This window comes from Petromyzon marinus, chromosome 41 (genome assembly GCF_048934315.1).
Source record: "Petromyzon marinus isolate PM22_M1 ecotype Great Lakes invasive population chromosome 41, UKy_Petmar_22M1.pri1.0, whole genome shotgun sequence".
Lineage (NCBI taxonomy): Eukaryota > Metazoa > Chordata > Hyperoartia > Petromyzontiformes > Petromyzontidae > Petromyzon > Petromyzon marinus.
Genome location: NC_133707.1, coordinates 10,711,821 through 10,734,488, shown reverse-complemented (window position 1 = coordinate 10,734,488; position 22,668 = coordinate 10,711,821). Strand labels below are relative to the sequence as shown.

Sequence of the window (22,668 nt, the reverse complement as noted above, 5' to 3'; positions counted from 1 at the left end):
ATTAATCGGCGCTCGCGCGGCCCCCCACCCACCCACGCGTTTTCTCCACGTGACACTCGCGCGTGTCTCACCGTTAACACTGTGGTGCACACATAGACACTAGTGACACTCGCGTGTCTCACCGTTAACACTGCGGTGCACGCATAGACACTAGTGACACTCACGTGTCTCACCGTTAACACTGCGGTGCACGCATAGACACTAGTGACACTCACGTGTGTCTCACCGTTAACACTGTGGTGAGACACACAGACACTAGTGACACTCACGTGTGTCTCACCGTTAACACTGTGGTGCACACATAGACACTAGTGACACTCGCGTGTCTCACCGTTAACACTGCGGTGCACGCATAGACACTAGTGACACTCACGTGTCTCACCGTTAACACTGTGGTGCACGCATAGACACTAGTGACACTCGCGTGTCTCACAGTTAACACTGCGGTGCACACACAGACACTAGTGACACTCACGTGTGTCTCACCGTTAACACTGTGGTGCACACACAGACACTAGTGACACTCGCGTGTCTCACCATCAACACCGCTGTGCACACACAGACACTAGTGACACTCGCGTGTCTCACCATCAACACCGCAGTGCACACACAGACACTAGTGACACTCACGTGTCTCACCATCAACACCGCAGTGCACACACAGACACTAGTGACACTCACGTGTCTCACCGTTAACACTGCGGTGAGACACACAGACACTAGTGACACTCACGTGTGTCTCACCGTTAACACTGCGGTGCACACATAGACACTAGTGACACTCACGTGTCTCACCGTTAACACTGTGGTGCACACACAGACACTAGTGACACTCACGTGTGTCTCAACATTAACACTGCGGTGAGACACACAGACACTAGTGACACTCACGTGTGTCTCACCGTTAACACTGTGGTGCACACATAGACACTAGTGACACTCACGTGTGTCTCACCGTTAACACTGTGGTGCACACATAGACACTAGTGACACTCACGTGTGTCTCACCGTTAACACTGTGGTGCACACATAGACACTAGTGACACTCACGTGTGTCTCACCGTTAACACTGTGGTGCACACATAAGACACTAGTGACACGTGTGTCTCACCGTTAACACTGTGGTGCACACATAGACACTAGTGACACTCACGTGTGTCTCACCGTTAACACTGTGGTGCACACATAGACACTAGTGACACTCACGCGTGTCTCACCGTTAACACTGTGGTGCACACATAGACACTAGTGACACGTGTGTCTCACCGTTAACACTGTGGTGCACACATAGACACTAGTGACACTCACGTGTGTCTCACCGTTAACACTGTGGTGCACACATAAGACACTAGTGACACGTGTGTCTCACCGTTAACACTGTGGTGCACACATAGACACTAGTGACACTCACGTGTGTCTCACCGTTAACACTGTGGTGCACACATAGACACTAGTGACACTCACGCGTGTCTCACCGTTAACACTGTGGTGCGCGCATAGACACGCGCCGGCACGGGCAACCGTTTTTATTTTAATATGCGCGCGCGTCACACCCTCGCTGATTTATAGTCACCCACACACCGTCGTACGCCGATCGCTGTCCCACCGCTCTTCACACGCACACCTGCACCACGCGTCACAACGTTAGTCTGTGCTAAGATTTATTTCCCGGAGCGAATAGTGACCCCCTGTTTATGGCCCCATCCAGCCAGCACCCTTTGGGCAGCGCCTAACCTCCTATCACCTGGCCGTCGCAGAGTGCGTCTATCCCCCAAGCTCGAGCTGAATGCGAGCTGGGCTGAGTTGGCCCCCCTCCCCGTACCTACTCACCTCTTCAGCTGCCCGATGGGGGCTGGGGAAGATGCTCGCCTTGGGGACTTTTTCTGGCCGATCGTTTCCAGTTGCACCCTGCATGCGTCAGACGGACGCTGAGGACGGCTGGTCTCTTCCGCCGCTCCAGAAGAACTCTGATTCAATCCGCCCCTCCGGCCCCCTTATGTCTCAAAAGCCCCTTAACCCCCGGATCATATGACGTCATCCTGCGCATCCAATCGAATCCTCTTTTTTACGGCCGTTTTGAGCGCTCTGGCCGTTGGGGGGGAGGGGGGTCGCGTCACCCCCCCCCTTCCCATTGTCTCTGTGCCTGCGTTCCTCGCCTTTGACTCATCGATAATCCCCTCGCTCCCTCCAACTTAAATAAACTCTTATCTGCCTAGGTGCTTTTCCCTCCCACCCCACTGTTTACCCTGCCGCTGGGTGCTGGCCTTGAGGTCCCACCACCCCCCCCCCCCCCCCGTGTTGTGTATGCTTCATCGCGGCCGGCCTGTCAAGCTCTATGCCCCCTTCTTGGGGGGGGGGGGGGCGCCATGTAATCCGGTCTGGGGGGCTCAGCCAATTTCCTGGTCCGGGGAAACCGTGGAACGTCCTTGCTAGTGGGGTCCTCAGGTGAAAACCCATCGTACCACGTGATCCCTCCTCGAGACCCTACGGGGGTGCATGTGAGTGTTTAGTGGGGCGTGTGTTCGTGGGGGGGGGGTAAGGGTAGCGCCGGCCGAGTAGCTCCGCTGCGGTGGCACCACGCATGCGTTTAGACCATTTAGATGATTCTGCTGCTATAAATGCCCACATGAGAAGCCTCTTTTGTTGAGCTGTCGTTTGTGGCCAGGTCGATTTATAAAGATAAGTTAGTGCATCAGTGGGCTCTGTCTGATAGGATCGGGACGGTTTAGTCTTATTTGAACGTGTATGGGTGATTTGTTTACACGGCTTGTACTTTTCACTCCTATCGTGGTTTTTTTTTCTGTATTGTTTGTTGTTGGAACGTTCTTGCCCGCCCCGACTGAACATCCTGTGAAAAAAAGAGCTTTACAGCTCATCGGATTCCTCCAGTCTAAATAAATATTTCTGATTCAGATGATGTATTGTTTCTAAAGGAATTCTCGTACAGGCGGATTGCGTGTGACGCGCACATTGGGTGGCTGCTCAATTGTGTTCTTATACGAGGTCACGTGGGGGCCATTGCGCAACGATGACGTAACCGAATTCACTGGCAGCCCCCCCATGCGTGGTATGAAATGTAACTACGGGCGACTGCGCTTATGTGGACTATGAATTTGCAAGCGGAAATATTCAGTGGTGGGGGTGTGGGCGGTGGGGTAAGCAAAACGAGTCACGATTTGAGGGGGGTCACGTGAAAGCGTGGGAGTCGATACCGATTCCGCTGCAAAAGCTATCGATTTCTGGAATCGATCTGCGAATTCCGAATAATGTAATTTTTATTGAAATCGTGGAAGCGGGATCAGTCGCTAGAAGGATGCTTGGTCGTGTCAACGCGTGGATGGAACGGGACATTTGTTGTTGTTGTTGCGCGACAGAATAGGTTGTTGGCACCGAGATTCGAATCGACAGTTCAACGACTCTCGATCGAGTTGATGACCACCGGGAAAATTGAGATCGGCACGCCGCGGCCTTCTCACCGCCACGCGTTGTTGCAGGTGGCGAAAATCGTCGCGCGTCTGAAGAGGCGAGGGGGCGGGGTCCCGAGTGGAGGGCGGGGCTCGTGGCTCACGGGGCGGGGCTACGGGGAAGAAGTTCAATGGCATGGAGGGCGGGGGTCTCGTGCGTGGGAGGGGGCGGGGTCTCGATGGCAGTGGGCGGGGTTAATTGGTTTGGAGTGGGCGGGGTTAATGAGAGGTGTGTACCAATGTAAATGAAGGGGACTGTTCCTAATAATAATTACAGTATATTTATATAGCGCTTTTCATCAAGTACTGTATCTCAAAGCGCTGTACAGGACAGCAGTTGCAGACACAAAGCATACAAATAATATAAATACATTTTAATAATACATTTTTGTCTTGCATATAAGTACCTGTAATGTACGTTTAACTTCTCACGCTCCGTACGTAGCCAACCCTGCTAATCGGAGGTGCGAATCGGTCTTGGTGTCATCTGGGACCGTTTTTGTTGTTTTGCTGCCTTGCCCCAAGCTTGCGTTTAGTATATTAAAAAAATCGCCCACAATGTATGTTGTCATTTACGAAAGTTCGCGCTTACGAAATTTCGCGTTCACACAGTTGACGAAATTATGCACACTTCTCAATTAACGAACTCACATTTCCGTGTCAACGAAAATGTTCACACGGCACAGCATGAGGTCGAACAACATACCTGTCAAACCCTTAACAGTGACCTACTTCAGTACAGACCAATTCAGACGTGATTGGTCATCCAGTGCCCTTAGAAACCTCAACGTTCATCCTACAAAGTCCCATCACAAGGGAGAAACACAAACAAATAGACTCGTATTGAAACGGCTGTACGCCGTATGCACGTGAAAACTCAATGTCCCCAGCACAAGAAGAATACGGGGTAAACCACATGGGTTGACAGCTATGGAACAGGGAGCAGCCAAGAGGCTGCGTCATCCATCGCGTCAGTGTCACGGTGACCCTGCAGCAGTACAACAACCACGGTCACACATCTGCCTGTTGCGGTGACCCTGCAGCAGTACAACAACCACGGTCACACATCTACCTGTTGCGGTGACCCTGCAGCAGTACAACAGTCACGGTCACACATCTGCCTGTTGCGGTGACCATGCAGCAGTGCAACAACCACGGTCACACATCTGCCTGTTGCGGTGACCCTGCAGCAGTACAACAACCACGGTCACACATCTACCTGTTGCGGTGACCCTGCAGCAGTGAGACAACCACGGTCACACATCTGCCTGTTGCGGTGACCCTGCAGCAGTGCAACAACCACGGTTCCACATCTGCCTGTTGCGGTGACCCTGCAGCAGTACAACAACCACGGTCACACATCGGCCTGTTGCGGTGACCCTGCAGCAGTGAGACAGTCACGGTCACACATCTGCCTGTTGCGGTGACCATGCAGCAGTACAACAACCACGGTCACACATCTGCCTGTTGCGGTGACCCTGCAGCAGTACAACAACCACGGTCACACATCTGCCTGTTGCGGTGACCCTGCAGCAGTACAACAACCACGGTCACACATCTTCCTGTTGCGGTGACCCTGCAGCAGTGCAACAACCACGGTCACACATCTGCCTGTTGCGGTAATCCTGCAGCAGTACAACAACCACGGTCACACATCTGCCTGTTGCGGTGACCCTGCAGCAGTACAACAACCACGGTCACACATCTGCCTGTTGCGGTGACCCTGCAGCAGTACAACAACCACGGTCACACATCTTCCTGTTGCGGTGACCTTGCAGCAGTGAGACAACCACGGTCACACATCTGCCTGTTGCGGTGACCCTGCAGCAGTGCAACAACCACGGTCACACATCTGCCTGTTGCGGTGACCCTGCAGCAGTACAACAACCACGGTCACACATCTTCCTGTTGCGGTGACCTTGCAGCAGTGAGACAACCACGGTCACACATCTGCCTGTTGCGGTGACCCTGCAGCAGTGCAACAACCACGGTCACACATCTGCCTGTTGCGGTGACCCTGCAGCAGTACAACAACCACGGTCACACATCGGCCTGTTGCGGTGACCTTGCAGCAGTGAGACAACCACGGTCACACATCTGCCTGTTGCGGTGACCCTGCAGCAGTGCAACAACCACGGTCACACATCTGCCTGTTGCGGTGACCCTGCAGCAGTACAACAACCACGGTCACACATCTGCCTGTTGCGGTGACCCTGCAGCAGTACAACAACCACGGTCACACATCTGCCTGTCTGTGTCCAGTTTGTTGTCCTTCCCACGCACCTCCGATTAGCACGGTAGGCTACGTACGGTGCGAAAGAAGTTCAACATACACCACCTGTTCAGTCATTCCAACATGCAGATATTTTGGTGAGGTCCATAAAAGGTGATTTTTAAAAGTATATCATTCAGTAATTTTTAGATTTATGTTCCTTTATTACTTGTTTGTGTATTGTGAAAAGTAATATCGGTGTACAGTACATGTACGTATATTTTTAGGTGAGGAGAGTTGGAATTGCTCATTTTTCGTATTAAAATAATGTTGGAAGCCATTCCGATGTTCGTTGTACGCGCGTGCTTTTTTGAAGAACGCATCCCTTTCGTAAATCGAGGGATAGCTGCATAAACTTAATGTTGTTTATTTTTCATGACTTACATTTTCTCTATTTTGCACTCCTATCGTTTGTTACGTATTGTTTGTTGTTTTAACTTGCTGGCCCGCCCTCCCTGCTGGGCATCTGTGAATAAGAGCTTTACAGCTCATCGGATTTCACCCTGCAGTCAGAAATAAAGAGTCTGTGGGTGGGCGTGGTTATGAGTAAGTGGGCGGGGAGCGGGAGTGTAGCGATTAGCGCGCTGCGCTCCCAAGCTGGACCACCCGAGTTCGATTCCCGCTCACGGGCAACGCCAGTGACGATTACCTGAACCGGTCCTGGGCCTCCCCTAGGTCGACTCAGCCTCAAATGAGCATCTGGTGCGGTGCGTAAACATCGCCACTGGGGAGACAAAGGCGGCCACCCAGCCCCTCGTGTGCTGTTCCCGCCTTCATAAGGTGCTCACTAACAGCACTTTGCCCCAACAGTCCGTTGAGGCTATACGGGGGATCTTTGTCTTTGGAGGTAGGTTGGAATGGGGGGGGGTCAGTGATGGCCGGGGCTACTGCGTGGAGTGGGCGGGGTTACCCGATAGGGCATGAGGAGGCGAAACCAGGAACGGAGTGGGCGGGGTTTATGAATAGTGGGCGGGGGCTATGGGAGAGAGTGGGTGGGGTTTACGGGGGCCACTTGGCGCAGGGGGTGAGGAGGACAGTGGGCGGGGTTTTGAAGAGAGTGGGCGGGGTTTTATGGTCAGTGGGCGGGGTCTGGTGTAGCCGTAACGGTTTGACGCGGCGGAGCCCGCGAGCTTGGCTTCTTCGCGTTGTGGCCGCGCGTGCGCCGCCTCAGCGTGGCGGTGATCGCCCAGCCCCGAACCCAACCCCGCCGCCGCATCCACGGCCTGCAGCGGTTGTCTCGCTTCTCCACCAATAGCAGCCGATATCTATAGCTACATATTTTAATTTGCGTTATTAAACGCGCTCTCTTTATGTAACGCCCCTGAACTGGCCGGCCGCCTCTCTCTCGGCGAGAGAGGAGTAGGAGGAGGAGTAGGCGGCGAGGAGGAGTCGAGCGTGTGGAGCGAGGTAAGGAAGGCCGCGCACGGCGAGCTCTACTGGCGGGGACTGCCGTGGACTGCTGCTCTTGTAGCGAAACCGGCTGCTCGTTCGATGTAATGGCAATTGAGAGTCATCGGGTTCCCAGGTTTGCCGTGCGGATATACAACAAAAATCAATGTCGAGTGGTAATGGTAGCACCGCGGTTGTGTGTGTGTTTTTTTTTAGGGGCTGAGGGGAAATAAAATCTGACGGGAGCTGCTTGTTGACGACGGTGGTTGTTGTAATGGGGGAGCCGCGGCGCGCTGGGCTTGCAGTCCGGCAGTGACGACAACGGGACAGGTTTAGTGGGGGGGATGCAGGAGTGGTGATGGGTGAGGCAGGATAGGTGAGGGATGAGGGAGGAGTGGTTATGGATGAGGAGTGATGCAGGAGTGGTGAGAGGATAGGTGAGGAATGAGGGAAGAGTGGTTATGGGTGAGGAATGATGCAGGAGTGGTGATGGGTGAGGCAGGATAGGTGAGGGATGATGCAGGAGTGGTGATGGGTGAGCCAGGATAGGTGAGGAGTGAGGGAGGAGTGGTGATGGGTGAGGCAGGATAGGTGAGGAGTGAGGGAGGAGTGGTGATGGGTGAGGGAGGATAGGTGAGGAGTGAGGGAGGAGTGGTGATGGGTGAGGGAGGATAGGTGAGGGATGAGGAAGGAGTGGTTATGGGTGAGGAATTATGCAGGAGTGGTGAGTGAGGATAGGTGAGGAATAGGGAAGGAGTGGTTATTGGTGAGGAGTGATGCCGGAGTGGTGAGAGGATAGGTGAGGGATGGGGAAGGAGTGGTTATTGGTGAGGAGTGATGCCGGTGTGGTGAGAGGATAGGTGAGGAATGAGGAAGGAGTGGTTATTGGTGAGGAGTGATGCCGGTGTGGTGAGAGGATAGGTGAGGAATGAGGAAGGAGTGGTTATGGGTGAGGAATGATGCAGTAGTGGTGAGAGGATAGGTGAGGAATGAGGAAGGAGTGGTTTTGGGTGAGGAGTGATGCAGGAGTGGTGAGAGGATAGGTGAGGGATGAGGGAGGAGTAGTTATGGTTGAGGAATGATGCAGGAGTGGTGAGTGAGGATAGGTGAGGGATGAGGGAGGAGTGGTTATGGGTGAGGAATGATGCAGGGGTGGTGAGGGAGGATAGGTGGGGAATGATGCAGGGGTCGTGAGGCATGAGAGAGGAGTGGTTATGCGTGAGGGAGGAGTGGTGATCGGTGAGCAGGAGATTGGCTTGTAAGTGAAGTGCCGGGTAAAGTGAAGAGTTGGGCATAAAGAGTCATCAAGAGAGTGGTGGTGGTGATGATGGTGATTAAATGAGGTGTAGCGTCAGATTGGGACAACTAATTGCTGGATAAAGGAACCGATGAGAAATGAGCATGTGGCAGTAGATGGATTCAAATTTGAGTGAACGAAGGATGAGGAATAATGAAGGGAATGATGATGGTTATGATGATGGGTTGGCGAGCAATTTGGGAAGATGGTGAAGAGTGTGAGTGGGTGAGGCTGACTGTGAAGGTTCTTGGGATGGTTGTGTGTGGGAGTAAATAATGAGGACGTGAGAATGAATGAACGGGAGACGGAGTGTCCAAAGGTGTACGGGGGAGAATGGACGGTGGTGATAATAGTGAGAATGTTCATTTTGTATTCGCCCCGGAGACAAGGGAAGAGTCATTCTCAAGAGTTGACCTTGGCTATATAAATGACAAAAGATGAGATATTAGGGAGATGATTATAAAGGAAGTGACGATCGGTGAGTGTAGGTGGGTGGATTGAAAATGGACGGGCAAGGGAGTATATGGTGATTGATGATTGTTGTGGAGAGAGTTATGGTGGATGTTTGCAAGGTGCTGGTATTTCATGTGATTCTGTAACTCTTTTGTCAACCCACCGTGGGACGATGGCTTTCCCATGCTGCGAAAGGTCATGGGGGTTACGTGGTAATACTGGTTAGTGCTGCTTGGTTAAGGTCGGGAGCATAGACACGAGGGCATAGACATACAGTACAATTTATTTTCTTGCACTACCTTCTACTGACAGCATAGACACCGCAGCAGCCTAGAACGCCTGCATTTACGCATGGCTGTTCACCCAATCCCGCTCGACTATGCTTTGTGTCTGAGATCTCAGAAACTTCGGCATCATGCAGGTGATATCGTCACATAGGCGTGCTTGTGCAGGATGTATTCTGCGAGAGAGAGTGGTTGAGGGTGTGTGTCGGTAGCTTTGTGGTTGAATTTGGAAGGCTGGAGGTTTGGGAGACGCATCAATGATAGGGAGGGGCAGACAAGAGATGAGCCGGGAGCTGGAGGGAAGAACAGAGTCGAATCCCTGAGCTTTCGCACTGACACCGCAAATGAAAGGTGGCCGGGCTCGATTAGTATGCGGGTCGTGTGTCCCTTGCGGCCTCCGACTGCCCCTCCGGCATTTCGTGGCCACCGACCGATCGATTAGCCCGGGAGACTGGTTAAGGAAGTTGCACGTATCCTGGGAATACGTCAGCGAGGGTTGTGGAACGGGAGGTCCCCTTGTGTAACATCACCCACAAAACGGTGGTTCCATTTTTGGAGCACCTGCGTCGCAATGCCATTGACCCAATATTTAACCGGGCGAGGTGACTACCCATTGAGGTTCAGTGTTGAATGCCCCCATTGAAGCTTCTTTGTGTGGCTAGCGGTGGGAAGCAGCGGTGAAAAGACAACGGTTGTGTTAAGCACGGTTATTGGGGTGTGTGCGTTAAGTCGGTGTTGCATCTCGGCGTCGGGAAATCTTAGGTCGTACGAAACCCACCGCGGCCACTTGAGCTGCACACAGAGCCGTTGCGGTTAGAGTGCCGTCTTTCATTCACCGAAGATGCCACGGATGGGATAAGTAATGAGTGCTCGTGCATTCATGCTCATGCGTCAAGGTTAATCAGTTTGGTTGTATTGTCTGATTTATAAATACAGTATTGTGAATTACTTGAACTGCGATTTTCTATTTACATTAGCGCCGTGTATTGTATATATGTGCGTTGAACGTCTCTCGCACCGTGCGTTTCCATCCGCGCTAATGGGAGGTATTGCTGCTTAGTTGGAGAGTGTTGCTACAAAATAGTTACTCTGCTTCTGAATTGCCATTTGGCTAAGTACAATTCGGGTGTGGTCAGTGTGTGACACTTGTGCCTCCACAGCAAGAAGGCCCTGGGTTCAATTCCTAACGTGGGTGCTTAAATCTGTGAAGTTTGTATGTTCTGCCCCTGTTCTCTGGTTGTCGTCTCTAGAAAAAAATATATATATACAATTTAACTGATATTTGCAGACAAAACTTCCCAATGCTGAAAAATTACCTGCAAATTATATTTAGTAACAACATAGGATCCCCTTTTCACCGAGGCTTGAGACCTCGTGACGCTTTCCTGAGACTCGGCATTCCTGGTAAACTAGCAAAATAATTAACATGATTATCATGGTTAGCCTGGTTGCGTGTTGCCGTTTGCCGTCCTCTGCTTTTGATCATGATGGAATGGCATACTCATGCCATTATATTTTGCAACCTCACATACATTCCTCTGCACTGTCTCGCTGTCAACATGCACAGGGGGTGTTATCGTGCGTTATTTTACAGTACAATTACACAAAAAACCTGCTACACTGGCTGCTGTCACTATCACTGGTAATCTTTCCCCATCGACTTGTGATTCATCCACATATTATCCTCCGCTCACGATTTAGTTTCAGTAATTTCAAAGTTGCCGAGCACAGTCCCCGTGGCCTTAAGACGTCAAAGTTGTAATCGATAAGGGGCCATCCATTTAGTTCGTACGTATGGAGGGGGGAGGTGGTTAACCCAAATGCGTACGCTTGCGTATGGGGGGGGGGGGTCTACTGAAAATGTACCCATAGGAAACGGGGGGGGGGGGATGAAGCCTCGATAATAATTTGTCTACATTGGCCTTCAAATGAGTTAGAAAGTCCGGCGGTGGACTATCCGTTTGCTTAAACACGTTAATATTATTAGTCCATAATCGTTTCTGCGTGGAGTAAATATCGGCCGTTCTATAGGATTCGGGGGGGTGGGGTGCATCAGGCGTACGAACGCAGGTGGGTGGGGGGGTGTAAAAAGTCCGCGTGCGTACAGGGAGGAGGGGGGGGTCAAGTTTTGACATTTTTGCGTACCTACTCAATGGATGCCTCCTAAGAGGAGACGTAACTCTTGAATTGAGCGAGGTTATTATTCTTAAGCACTTGAGAACAGAGGCGATGGGAGGGAATTCCTAAGTGAAGCAGAGTGACAGAAGAAGACGGCGAGAGAAATGTTGTGACCTTTAGTGTTGGGGTTATTAAACACTGAGGATGAGATGAAGCAGTGGGTGTCTGGTAGACTGAGTCCTCAACATGAGTGGATCATTCAGAGTGAAGTTTATGGGAACAGTAACCATGGTCGTAGCTGTTGAGCGATAAGGAAAGGCAACTGGCTGCCAGTGACTTGATCAAATTCAACAAGAAACATGTTGACTCGTATCTATTCGAGCTTCCATAGAGATGTATGTTTGGGGCCTGTGTTTGTTCACTGGGGGGTGGTGACGTGGCCCTTCAGTAGTAGTGCGTTTTGTCGCTTGGTGTAGGGCATTGGTTCTTCATCTTTACTGCAGCATTGCACCCCTTTGGTTCTCAATGTATAATGTTAACAAATAGATACATAGGTATGATGAAACAACGTAGTTGTCCTTAATTTGTGTTTTAGATTATTTACCTTCTAACAAAATCTGGCCATGTCTCGCACCCCCAGAAAGGGCATCTCACACCCCCAGGGGGTGTGGACACCCCCAGGTTAAGAACCACCGTTTGTAGAGGTTCTCGGTTTGAATCGGCAGGCCGCCTTGGTTATTTTAGCGCGTGCATTGACCGTAGAATATGCGCCCTCTGCTTCGCAGGGGACGTTAAAAATTCCATGACGTCATTCACAAGAGTGGGATAAATTTGAAATTTACCTACAAATTACTAAATTGGAATTACACACAGCAATATCGCACCGTTACTGCGAAACTACTGTAGCCTGTCTGTGAACCACATCAGCGCCTTCGTGATAGCCTTGTGCTATAAGTATTACTCGAATACCAAATGTATTTGATAATTACTATTATTACTGTGTTTTTCATTTCAGTTTTAATGTATTAGGTATAACCCTGTGAGCCATGCGACTCTTGACTTGGGTGCAACCACAACAACAAAAACATGATCAAGAAACATCTTAAATTGACTACACGCAGCAGAAAAATCCAGGAAAAAACAGCAAAGTCTTCCAGAAAAAAACACCGTATTTCAACGCTGTGTGCAAAAATCCCAGTGGGATGCAAGTCAAACAATAACAACCATAAGACAATTTGGATTACAGTTATCATGCTAACGCTGTACCGAAACAAACACGGCTAAACCAAAACGTAAAAAAATTAAAACCCTTGCCCGTGCACACACACACACAGGGTTGCGTGCACCGTGTTATGGGCATCGGGAAGAACACGCAGGCGGCGGCGGTCGGAGAGAAGGGCTGCGAGGTGGGAGGAAACGGCCAGGTGACAACCACCCCGCACGGAGGAGGCCAGGTGAGACTCAGCCCAGGCGCTTTGCTCCGCACTCCACTGCAGCGTTGCCTGAAATAACACACTTCTCAGAGGGCTTAAAAATGCTTTTTATCCCCATTCATAGAATGGGAGTGGTGACGCGGTCGAGTGGTTGCGTGTTCCGCCGCTCGTTGTCGAGGCTCGCGGTTGGAGCCCGGCGGGCGCCCTGGTTAACGCTGCGGGTGCATGAACCATGCAACACTACGTGCTGTCTGCTTCACGGTGGATGTTACAAATTCCATGACACCATTCAAAATGAGTCGGCCATTGTGCGCCGGCGTCATGCTCCACATTGCCAAATTCGAAAAAAACGACAGCAAGTGCTCAATTGGGATTACACATCGCGACCGTTGCCTCCATAGGCAGAATGATGCTCATTCGCGTGCCACTTGAGGTCACCTTGTACGCATATTGACAGTTGCCACTCGGGGGTGCCCTTTCAAATGGTTGAGATGCGATGCAGTATTAAACCAATGCTTCTGTAAAAGGTCGCTCCCAGCAGACTGTGGCTGATGGGATGTGTAACAATGTTTATTTTGCATAAGGCGGGACAAAGATGGGGAGGTGAATTGTCCGTCTATGTTGTTACAATTTGCTATGTACGGTTTGAAAGAAGTGAAAAATACATACATGGTGATTCGGGGTCAGGGGGCTGAGCTGACACCACTGAGGTCCTGGGTTGTAATCTGGGAAGATGCTTGTGATTCAGCTGGCTTCTCAGCCCGGTTACCCAATGACTGCACAAAAAACCCATCGCATCTAATTTGGCTCTGCACTATGGCTGGTTTTTTACAGCTCTTGAGGATTAATAATATTGCTTTTATTGACATCCAAAGGATGTCTGGATAATACACGTCGATAATTATAATTATTATTTTATTAATACGCTTGTTTACTGAGGACGGCCTCGCACTGAGTCTCACCCTTTTTGAGGAGATTTCTGCTTCACAGCAAGGGACGATGTAATGAAATAATAAAGTACTTTTTCAAATGTAGTTAATGTGGACCATTACTCCGGCACATAATGTCCGACTCTTTTGGAATGTTACTGAACCTCCAATGTCTACTTTGAAGCAGGCGGTATGTATATTTTCGGTTAATACACCCACAGTATTAACCGAACCGTGAACATCTGCAACGAGCAGCGGATGCCCTGCCGCTGAGTCGTGGCACTGCCCCCTATTGGAGTGACTTCAGAAGCTGGCATCTGATGTAGTCCTCTGAGGCCATTTGCTGATGCAAGGTGATCCACTGTTAGCTGTAGACTTGCGTATTGGAAATGAATTCATTTCATGCATTTAAGGATGAAGCCTAGGAATCCCCGAACAAAGCAGATGCTACCTTAATGGACTGACTTATCAGCTCGTGTTTAACCACGTGAGAGCCCCGTGATGTCTCGTATCTGGTTCATTGATTGGTTTTCCAGTGCTGTTGTTTGTCTTTGATATTATTGCATATTAACTGCCGCTGGTGTATGTCCAGCGCTTTTTTCAAATATGAAGAGGGCCTCGCCAGACTGCGCAGGTCATGGGGGTTATTTGACCATACTTCACCACGCTGGTCGGAGATGGGGGCGGGCAATAGAAGGCGGGTGGCAAAAATGCAGGAGCGTATAGAAGGACAGTACAGTAATGGTGTTGCTGCACTACCCTGTGCTCTGAAGAGCCCAACCATTTGTGGCAAGAGTACTCGTGGTAGTACCGTATTGCTTGTGGTGATGATGGCCATGATTTATATATGACCTGTTCTTTTTGTAACAAAATAAGCAGAGCATTCGCCTCCTTTCTCATATCTGTTCCTCCATGTAAACAACAATAAAAAAAATCCAATAAGCCACACAGCCTTCTGCAAGTGATTATTTTTCAGTAGCATTGGTGTCATGCAAGAAAACTCCACCAGCTTCGACATTCAGTGTCTCATCAGCAGTCAGGCTTGTTTAAATCATCACCGGTGAACTGCCAGATGTTTATCGGCAAGGAAAGGGCAAAGCCTATTTCCTTTTTCATCATCTTTATGGGTCCGATTTCATCGCAAAGTGATATAACGCATAACACAAAATAATTATTAGCATTGTTGTGGAGAACACAAGTAGGTGGATGTGTGGGGTTATTCAGAAGGAATGACCAGCAAGTAACCTGGAACGGGCATAACAACATGAGCATTATTCCTCAAGAGCTATCCTTCATTACTCTTTGGTTCTTTCGATAAAGTCACATACCGTGAGGGATAAAAGTATTTGATCCCCTGCTGATTTTGTACGTTTGCCCACTGACAAAGAAATGATCAGACTATAATTTTAATGGTAGGTTTATTTGAACAGTGAGAGACAGAATAACAACAACAAGAATCCAGAAAAACGCATGTCATTAAAATGCAAATCAATTTATAACATTTTTGACATGCGTTTTTCTGGATTATTTTGTTGTTATTCTGTCTCTAAATGTTCAAATAAACCTACCATTAAAATTATAGACTGATCATTTCTTTGTCAGTGGGCAAACGTACAAAATCAGCAGGGGATCAAATACTTTTTTCCCTCACTGTAGAAAATAAAATAATAGAATGCGACGTTTCGATTGCAACACAGGCAACCCTCATCACGTAAGAATGAATGAGAAAAAACAAACATAGTAAACTTAGAAACACAATGCAACACAACACAGAGAGCCGGCCAACACAACAGCCAACATCCCACCAGGCTGACCACGCTCCTCCAAAGAATGACAAACGGAAAGACAGCGCCACTGTGTCGAGGCCTTAAACAGAGAGAGGGGGGAGAGGTTGGGGCAGAGAGAGAGGGGAGGGATTGGGGTAGAGGACAATGAGAGAGTTGTGTGGAATTCTGGACCATAGTGGCCGGAGGAGAGAATGGACTATGAACAAACCAGCATGGCAATATTTATAGCAAGGAAATCGGAAGTTTGAGAAAGCAAATTGAGTAAAATTAAGAAGTGTAATGCAATGCAACACAGAGAGTAGGTTAACACAATTAACGCATAGCCTGGTTGATTTCGTTCTCCTAAAGATTGCTAAATTAGAAGTTAAGTGTGAGTTGTGAGGAAACCCTCCCCGTAGAGGTGGTTCAAACTAGATTTGAAGCTTTCGTGACTGCAGGACTTACTCTTTGGTTCTTTCGGTAAAGTCACGTAGAAAATCAAATCAAATAATATTATCGGACTGTGCGCCGAAACCATGGATCTGGCACGCCGTCTATAAATAAATGGGAGGGGGAAAAAAAACAACCTCGTATTTGAGTGGAACACTTTGTGCATTTTAAGTGCCTGGTATCCTTGGCGGTGGTGACGCAAAGCTTGTAAAGTTATTGTCTGCCTCTGCTATAACGTTTAACTAAAGTGTGCGAGCTGCTTTGATAAAAATAACGAATAAAAACGCTGCGTTACGACAGAGCCTTTACCGCCTTCTAAACTGTGTTTGTTCTCAGAACGTGTTTTTAATGAGCGATAATGACATCACATGTCCAACCCGCACGAGGAGGTGACTTCACAATTGATAGCGCATTGAAAAGTAAAAGCAATTTTAAATTAACCTTGTCGGTCTTCCGTTTTCGTCGCTCTGACCCCTTTGGTGTGTCGTTTTCTATGATTCGTTTTCCGAACCTTCGCCGTATTTGTAGCAGCAGCCCGCAGCAGCCACGGACAACAGAGTTATTGTTGGGGTAGAGAGGAGCCCAGCCAGGAAACCGAAGGCATAGATTATTTTGAATAGTATGATAGTATTTAACCTTGTGCAAAACCACACATCACCATATCAGAGGTCAACACTGCCCATAGCATTACTCAGATCCGGAAGTCACTTTGCATTTATTGGTTTTAATGGTTACTTCAAATAATCTCCTCGCAATTACAGTCTGTTTTTCTATAACACGTGTTTTTCACAACGTGAATTGGATATAACCATGATGAATGTATTAAGGGACACCTTTTTGTATAATGCGAATTAGATAATAACGCGATTGGGTGAACAAATTACGTTCCGTGAGTTGGAATAACCGGTTGTGTGGCTGCCTCGGATGCTGAAGCATCCAGCAGCATTGGGATGCTGCTGGATGCTTCTAGACACTACCCACGCGCCTCAGTCTTTGTTCGGCCTGCGTATGCATCTCACGTGTTATCGCAGACTATGCTTAACCCTATATCATATATTATGTATTATAATGCGGTCTTTCCATAACGCGGTGTTCTTCAGGAACGCAACTACTACCGCATTATAGGAGAGCAGACTATACTACAACATGAGTTTGAACATGGTGGTAAGAAGTATTGAATATTTTTACTGCAAATTATACTTGAACTTCCAAGCATCTTGCATGGAGGAGCCATGCTCGAGCAATGTTTACGATCATCCTATAGCCATTGCAGTTTGCACAGTGTCAGTAAATGTTTAAGTTTATAAAGAAATTATGCAGGAAGTTAGTGACACGACTCTATCTTGTGTGTTGTTCGCACAATGCAGCTGGTTACATGAACAATGTCGCAGTACCATCCCTTTGGCCATTCCACGCAGCATTATAACAATGATGCTCGTGTTTTCATTCAAGCGAATCACCCGGAATGCACAGCGGCAATGGGAGGCCTTCACCCTGCAACAGCCGTATTGACGGTGGTGTGGCCAACCTTCTGACATGTGGTTCAAAAACATGGACATTAATGAAAACAATGGAAGTGCGCCAAGGAATGGAAAGTGTTCATAAACTGAAAAGTATTCAGTAAAGAAGAGAGAGAGAGAGAGGTGCATGCTTAGAATGCCATTGTGACCCCTGGAAAGGCACACACAGAAAAGTAGGGGCTAATGGCATAATTTTAACTGTTAATGAATCCAAGTGGGTGGAGGCAGAATGCATCACGAGAAGGGGCGATGGCCGATGGCCAGGAATATTTATTCAGTGACGACAAGATAGGGAACACGCCTGAGATTACGTACATTGAGGAGATGGAGCGTTGTAATCCGTTAATGTTTTAGGTGCCTGATGGATTGTTACATCGCAAGCATGTTAAGGTATGGCAGAGGCTTGGGGGAAGGTGGGGGGGCTTAATTCAGCAGTGGAGAGATCATGGCTGATGATTGTGAACAATGGTCTTGTCAAATTTTGATTTAAAGCTTTCGTGACTGCAGTAATTCATATTCTTAGCTCTTTCGGTAAAGTCACGTGACTTTACCGAAAGAGCTAAGAATATAATGGTCTTGTCAGTCGCACGAGGTGACGTCACACAGTATGACGTCACTGGGAGACTTGCAGGTGACATACCCAGGTTGTCAATAGGGTAACTAGAAGCAACACAAGTTATAAAAAAACGTTGGTCATATTGGATCGTCGTTCAGAGAGTTATCGCTATCCCCCGTTTAGAGATGCAGAAATAGCTAATGTGTTAAGACTTTAAATCGTTGTTCAATGATTAGACCTTTTGGGTTTTGGGTCTTTATGAGGCGTGCAACGACGAATCAATCAAGTTATTTTGAGTTTGTCCATGTTCATACAGCTAAAGAGTCTACACGCTGCACCGCAGTACTCATAAACCAAGAATGGAATTGTGTATCTGATCATTGCTTGGAACCTTGCTAACCCATTGCATCAGAGGAAGTGATATAGACTCCGGTCTGGACCATCAAAGGCAAACAGAGTTTGCTTTGGTGTTCAACCAATGCTGCTGAAACCGTGCACTCAAACAAGGCCATGTTGCTGATGGTATGTGTAACAGAAAAAAAATACTTTCATAGTTGTTACGTGGAGAGACAGATATGTGAATGAGGCAGACTGCCTGTTTGTTACAGGCAGATGGGACTGATGCTCTTGGGGCCGCGTCCACGATTTCTGACATGCGTTTAAGACCCTTGTGAGACGTCGGTACTCTTTAGTATAATTACGAAGTGGATTTTTTTCGTTTGGCGTCACATTTCGACCAATTAGGGTTGCAATTCAGATAGAAATCATCTGTTCACTTTTCTTGATGAGAGGTGGGGGGGGGGGAGAGGGATGCTCAGAACACACTGGTGTGTCGGATGTACTCTCTTCATGTTCACACATCCCACTCCACAGGGGGATTTCAGTTTGAATCGGCATCCTGGAACCATATCTTTGTGATGATGCTTTCAGTTTGATGTGACAGTCAAGCCACTAACTTAGTCCACCAACGAGAGCCGTATTTTATAAAACTGCAACAAATTTACCTGCACAATGACACTCTGTGTTGTGATCATATCGTTGCCTTTGAGGCCGTCTAATTTGTGGAGATGCGCTTGCGCAATATCCACGCTTCTCTCGGGTTATCTTTTGACACAATCCTGCTAAGAGATTAGTGCAGGTACACGGCATACCCAAGCAGTGTGTGCTGTCTGAAGGTCAAGGTTGCATATGGGTAGATAAATAAAAACATTGTTGTGCCATTGTGCGGCATGGCCAAGGTAATGGAGTTCTTTAAAATAGCTTTCAACTTTATCAGCTTCCAAGGATTCTGGTGGGTTTTTTTTATTTTGTAAAACAATGTGTGCAGCTGAAAATGAAAGTCGGTGGCAGGAAAGTGGCTCCTCCCGAGTTTCTGCGAGCCACCCGAGCAGCCTCGCCGCTCGTGGCTCTTTGCTCCGCATACGTCTCGTCGGTGGCTCTTTTTGCTGCCGTTGGCCGTGCCCAGTGGTTTCGTTCGTGGATCACGACGGCGCATGTGGGTCGTCCACCACCGCGTCTCTCTTCCACTGCGCTGTGAAACCTTGGCGGGGTGGACTTTGATTTTCAGCCATGGCCAATGTCAGTGGCGAGTGATACTTGGAACAGGTCCCGGGCCCGTTTGCGAGTCGTTCAAACTGTTGTGAGATGCAAGTGGGCTTGGGCAGGACACGCTGCTTGAAGGATTGATGGGCGGTGGGCGAGAATGCCGACGGATTGTCAAGTCAAAGGAGAGAATGCACCCACAGTTATGGCCACCGGGTAGATGGATCAATGAGGTGAGCTCGTGCGTACACGCTCGGTGGGTTGTTGGATCCAACATGGGGCCATGATACATGGTGACCGCTTGGGGAGACCTTCATCCAGCAGTGGATTGACTGTGGCTATGAGAGAGATGCACGCCACTTGCGCAACAGCATTGTAGGAACATTTTAAAAACAAGTAATTACAGGAACTAGGCTCTAGGAGTGAAATGGAAAGTGACAGATGAGACAACAACAAAGTATATATTTATTTATTATATAAAGGCATGTTGCATTTGTATTGCAGTAGGCAGGGGCGGAGCCAGGATTTTGGCTTTGGGAGGGCTGACTTCAATATTCTGAGATATCCAGTGTAATGTTTTCAATGGGCGCCACAAATGTATAAAACAAATTTTATTGGATTTGAACGCGGAGTTTATTAATAGGTCGGAGCCGCTGATGTGGCTAATAAGTTCGATAAGTTCGAAAGGCTGCCGCTCAAGCAGCCTGCAGGGCAGCACGAGGTGACAGCCTGCATTTTGCAGCAGCCGGATATCCGGTTATCCCGATTACCGACTTTCCCAAAATTTCAGGGGGGGCTGAGCCCCCCCCCAGCCCCCCCCTGTGGCTCCGCCCCTGGCAGTAGGTCCTTGGTGAATTGTTCAAATCTCGAGGTAAAGCACATTCATCAAGGCAGTATGAGGCAGATAGTCATCATGCAATTGAAAAATTCAATTCTAAAGATATCTTGTAGATTTATATCTAGGCAGTGTGTCATGGCCTGTCCGGGGAAAGTTTGAAGCCTCGTTAATTAATGTGTAAAGGCTTTCATGGTAACGGTCAAGCATGTCATTACGGCCCTATAATGATGTCACCGTGACGTACAATGTTAATTACATGTGTACACGTAATTCCTCTTATGTGCAAGTAAAATGAAAGGCAGAGAGAATCCGTTGAGAGCGTTTTCGCTCTCCTCCGAGCGCCACGCTTACAGTGTCTCTTCATCCCACGTGGAACCACCGAGCCAGATGGCGGATTATCGCCGTGTGCACAGGGCACAAATCAAACGCACAATTAGCAGAGAGCAATGAAGCGGCGGCACGTGCGCGTTTCACAGAGTTGTTTTTTTCCAGTCCGGCGTGCGTCACGCGCGGCCAAAGAGCGCCGCTCTCGCAGATTGCTCTCCGACAGAAGTCCATCTACACGGTGCGCGGCACGCCACGGCATCGAGATACGTTACCGGGTATTGAATATTTAAACGCGCGGCAAACCGAACGAACGGGGTGCTGTTGCATGCGCATTGTGTGCGTATGCCGTGGTCATGCGGGAAAAAAGCTGCTATTTTTGGTTATGGGGGAGGAGCAGAGGGGCAGCTTCTGTGCACACAGATGGCAGGTGCACGTGCGCGCGTGCGCGCGTGGGAATAGGAGTGCACGCACGCTTAAAACGATTGTGACTGTCCGGACAGCGTCGGTGTAACCGGCAAATGTCAAGCGAGCGAGTCACGTCTAAGTACTCGGGGCTAGTTGGGCGTCGGCAGATGTCATGAGCGGTGAGCGACCGCATGGGCACGGCGCCATCGCTCATTGCTTCCGGTGTATCGAATGCGTGCGTGTCTTTAGCTGAGTGTGTACGTGTGTCTGCTTGTATGTTGGGGTTGTTTTTGTTGCGTTATCAGTAGCCGCTTGCAGAAAAATGTGACCGGTTTTGCCACACGTAATTATATCGAGTAGTGAATGTGAGATGTTTTAAAACTGCGTTTTGGTTGTCGGCGCACTGGACTTGCAACCCAGAGGTTGGACTCCATCTCTCGGCACGACAGTTGAAACGATGGTGCAAGATTCTTAAACCCCCCCCCCCACTGCCTGTTTTCACCCAGCAGCTATTCAAATGGATTCTCAACAGTCGACCAGTAGTAGGTCGTGTACGTGGTGGGGTAAACTGTGGGTTATGCCTACCTCTTCCAAGGCATATGGCCAGTAATTAAGAGTAAACCAAATTCCCTCTCGAGCAGTGGTTGTACCTACATGCCTGTGCTTAATTTGTATTTCTAAAAAAATCTGTCCATGTCTCACGCTCCCAGAAAGGGCATCTCGCACCCCAGGTTAAGAGCCACTGCTCTCGAAGCTTCCTTTCTCAGAGGCCCTTCTACCAGCAGTGGCGTGAGCGAGCAGTGGAAGGGTTGTGCCCTCGCCTTTTAATTGACAAACGAGGGCAAGTGTGTGGATTGTATGCCGGCACGTGCTAATCGGTGCATTAATTCGCATCTAATCGAGTTTGTAGCCAGCCAATAGATTAATCACGGCTGATGATGATGATCATCATCATCTATTATTATTATATCGCTTGTTTACCCAAGAAAGCCTCATTGAGTCTCAAGACCTTTTTCAGGAGGGTCCTGCAAATTATTTTGCAGTTGGAGGGCGACGTTGCTGGTTGTAGTCCCAACTAAGTAATTTGCAGGTCATATTTTCAGCATTGGAATTTTTCGATTTAAAGCTTTCGTGACTGCAAGGATTCATCTTCTTTGGTTCTTTCGGTAAAGTCACGTAGAATGAGAATAAAATAATAAATTGATAAAATAAAATAACACAATAATATTCTCACGACGTTTCGGCCACAACACAAGCGGCCTTCATCAGGTGAAGGGACGAGACTGTCTGTCCTACCAGTGTTGCTGCTTATTACCTCCTCTCTGTCTGTCCTACCAGACAGTCTCATCCCTTCACCTGATGAAGGCCGCTTGTGTTGTGGCCGAAACGTCGTGAGAATATTATTGTGTTATTTTATTTTATCAATTTATTATTTTATTCTCATTCTACGTGACTTTACCAAAAGAACCAAAGAAGATTGGAATTTTTGTCCAATACCAGGTCGGGGAGCTCTTGAGGAAACTCGTACAGGGCGACAGGGTGAGAACTCACAAACTCTACACAGCTTCCTGAGTCACGAGTTGAACCGAAGCGTTTCATGTGGTGAGGCGGAAGTGTTATCACTG

At 48.7% G+C, this 22,668-nt stretch overlaps 1 protein-coding gene across 1 annotated transcript in view; it reads left to right on the top strand.

Moving 5' to 3' along the window:
• Positions 1 to 6,808: 6,808 nt before the first annotated feature.
• Positions 6,809 to 22,668, top strand: part of LOC116951024 (solute carrier family 23 member 1-like) — a 54,582-nt gene continuing 38,722 nt past the window's right edge. The window contains exons 1-2 of the mRNA XM_032969294.2: positions 6,809 to 7,143; positions 12,612 to 12,731. Of these exons, the coding sequence (XP_032825185.2) occupies positions 12,630 to 12,731 (102 nt within the window). The 5' untranslated portion in view covers positions 6,809 to 7,143; positions 12,612 to 12,629. The remainder of the gene's footprint in view (positions 7,144 to 12,611; positions 12,732 to 22,668) is intronic.